General features: G+C 39.3%; 1 protein-coding gene across 1 annotated transcript; it reads left to right on the top strand.

Annotated features, from left to right (window-relative positions):
• Positions 1 to 716: 716 nt before the first annotated feature.
• On the top strand, positions 717 to 2197 carry LOC139100448 (uncharacterized; the record flags this gene model as incomplete). Its single annotated transcript, XM_070653039.1, has 2 exons — positions 717 to 1176; positions 1516 to 2197. Coding segments are annotated over exons 1-2 (1142 nt in total), but the record flags the coding sequence as incomplete, so codon positions are not given.
• Between the last annotated feature and the right edge of the window lie 398 nt (positions 2198 to 2595).

The raw sequence follows: 2595 nt of genomic DNA, 5'->3' as shown, positions 1-2595 counted from the left end.
TTGTTATAAAATTCTGTTTAATTAAATAATCTAAAAATCAAAGTTAGAAAATTTTGCTTTTACCTAGATTTGAACCCGTGACCGCTCCGTTGCTATCTGATACTATCGCCTTAACCATTACTCCACCGCTGTATTTAACATAATAATTTTTATTTGGCTAAAAGCATATATAAATGTTATGCATTTAACTGATTAATTTTTAAAAGTTTTTTGGTTATTTTTTTCGGAGTTACACTGTGTAAAAAGTGTTTTCAGGTGGACACTTTTCATAGATTTTTCCAAAATGTTCTAAGTTTCTCGTTGTGCTCAGGGTGTGCTCTTGAACATGCTCAACGATGTGCTCAGTTTAGCATGCTAAGGTGAGCACGTAAAACGATGGATTTTAGCACGCTCTTTGTACACTCGGGTTTTTCTGCAGATTTTGAGTGAACTTTAATAAAGCGACAAAATCATTAGCATGCCGTTTCTAGTGAATGCCATGTTATTTAAGTCATTCTAAGCAATTTCTCTCAATGCCAGCACGATTGAAAGCAAATGGAGGCACATTAGAGACAGCACATTGAACACCTGCAAAGCTGTCTTAGGAACAAGCAGAAAGAAAAGTGAGGAATATATCCAAGAGAGTACCTAGAAGACAATTGACCTAAGGAAAGAGTTGTATGTCTTGGCTAAAAAAGCGCAAGCTGCTTCTGATTGTGATAATATGAAGGACCGGTATGACACTATCAAAGAGCTTGGTCAGTCGGCAAGAAAACAGGCGCCAATCAAATCAAAAGGGAAAAGTCTTGGTCACCCTCGATGAACAGATTGCTAGGTTTAAGGAAGAAGTGCTTAATATCCAAAGAGATGGAATAGTTGTTGAAGCAATTGACAATCCTCCATATTTACCGATTAGAACGGAATCCCCAAGCATGAAAGAAATTTTTGAGGCAGTAAAGAGACTGAAGAATGGCAAGGCCGCAGGTGTTGATGCAATTCCTGGTGAGGTCCTTAAAGTGGATGCAAATCCCATGACAAAGATGCTCAAGCCACTGTTTGACGAGATCTGGTTCCAAGGAGGAGCTACTCTGGAGCAGTACCCAGAGGATTGGATAGAGAGTCTTATCGTAAAGCTCGCTAAGAAAGGAGATCTAAGTAGCTGTGGAAATTGGAGAGGAATCGCCTTGTCAGTAGTGAGTAAAATGTTTATGTCAATGCAAAGGATAATGGTTCCAATAAAGACGTGGTTAAGGAACGAACAAGCGGGATTTAGGCCCTACAGATCGTGCATTGATCAAATTAGCACTTTGAGGATCATTATTGAACAATCAATCGAGTGGTAATCAGCATTATATCTCGTTTTCGTAGACTACGAAAAAGCGTTTGACTCCATAAGCAGAGAGTTTATTTGGACGGAGTTTCGGAATCTCGCTGTCCCGAAGAAGCTTATAAGACTCATCAGTGAGGCTTACAACAGATTTAGATACAGAGTACTGCACGACGGTGTACAATCTGAGCCATTCGTGTCCCTTACAGGAGTTAGACATGGAGACCTGCTGTCGTTATTACTATTCCTTGTTATTATGGATAAAGTAATGCGCGCAGCTACATGGAACAAGCCAAAAGGGATAGTTGGGTCACAAAATAAGTGTCTTGAAGACCGTGATTACGCAGATGATCCATGTTTACTGGCACATACACAGCAAGATATGCAAGCGAAGTTAAAAGACCTTGAATCTGAATTAGCAAAAGTTGGGCTGGTCGTGAACACCAAAAAGACAGAAGAGATTCGAGTAAATGCCCGAAATAATCGACCATTGCTAATAGGCAACGAAACCATAAATCGCGTCGAAAATTTCACATATCTAGGCAGCAAAATATCAGCTGATGGAGGCGCAATGAAAGGCGTGAGTATGAGAATCCAGAAGGCAAGTGGAGCTTTTGCAAAGCGTTCTAATGTTTGGAAGTCCACCAACATTACCAAACAGCTAAATATGAAAATCTTTAATGCATACTTCAAATCAGTGCTTCTGTATGGTTGTGAGACATGGTTTGTGACAAATGAAGTCAATCGCAAACTGCAAGTATTCGTCAATAGCTGCTATAGAAGGATTCTCAGGATTTGGTGGAACGGAAATCCAAATGATTGGCCTTCTAACGATAAGCTTCAGCAAAAAGCAGATCAACAAGACATCAACAAGGAGATACAGATGAGAAAGTACGGCTTGATAGGGCATACACTTCGGAAGAAAAATGTCATTGCTGGGACAAAAACACACGTTTGTTACAAAGTAATGAAAAAAGTCAGCTCGACGTGCGGACAGAGAATTTGTACAAATAAGGTGACAGAGACAGAGTCAGATGGAAAGCCTTCTGTTGTAACCTAAGCTCCACATAAAAACATGATTGTCACAATATATATTTTTTGTGAACATTGGCATGTTGGCAATATAACTTAAGCGCATTTTTTGTCGCATTTTTGTCCCAGCGATCAGTAATTTTTTAATAAGTCACTTTTAGACCAAAAAGAAAAATCCAGGTCACTTCCAGACCTAAAAAAAACAAGATCCAGGTCACTTCCAGACCTAAAAAACAAGATCCAGTAAGATCCAGATC

The sequence above is a fragment of the Chironomus tepperi genome, unplaced genomic scaffold, assembly GCF_022539635.2.
Source record: "Chironomus tepperi strain 1889 unplaced genomic scaffold, CSIRO-AGI_Ctep_v1 contig_65, whole genome shotgun sequence".
Classification (NCBI taxonomy): Eukaryota; Metazoa; Arthropoda; class Insecta; order Diptera; family Chironomidae; genus Chironomus; species Chironomus tepperi.
The sequence above is the reverse complement of the archived record's forward strand: the minus strand, read 5'-3'. Positions and strand labels throughout refer to the sequence as shown.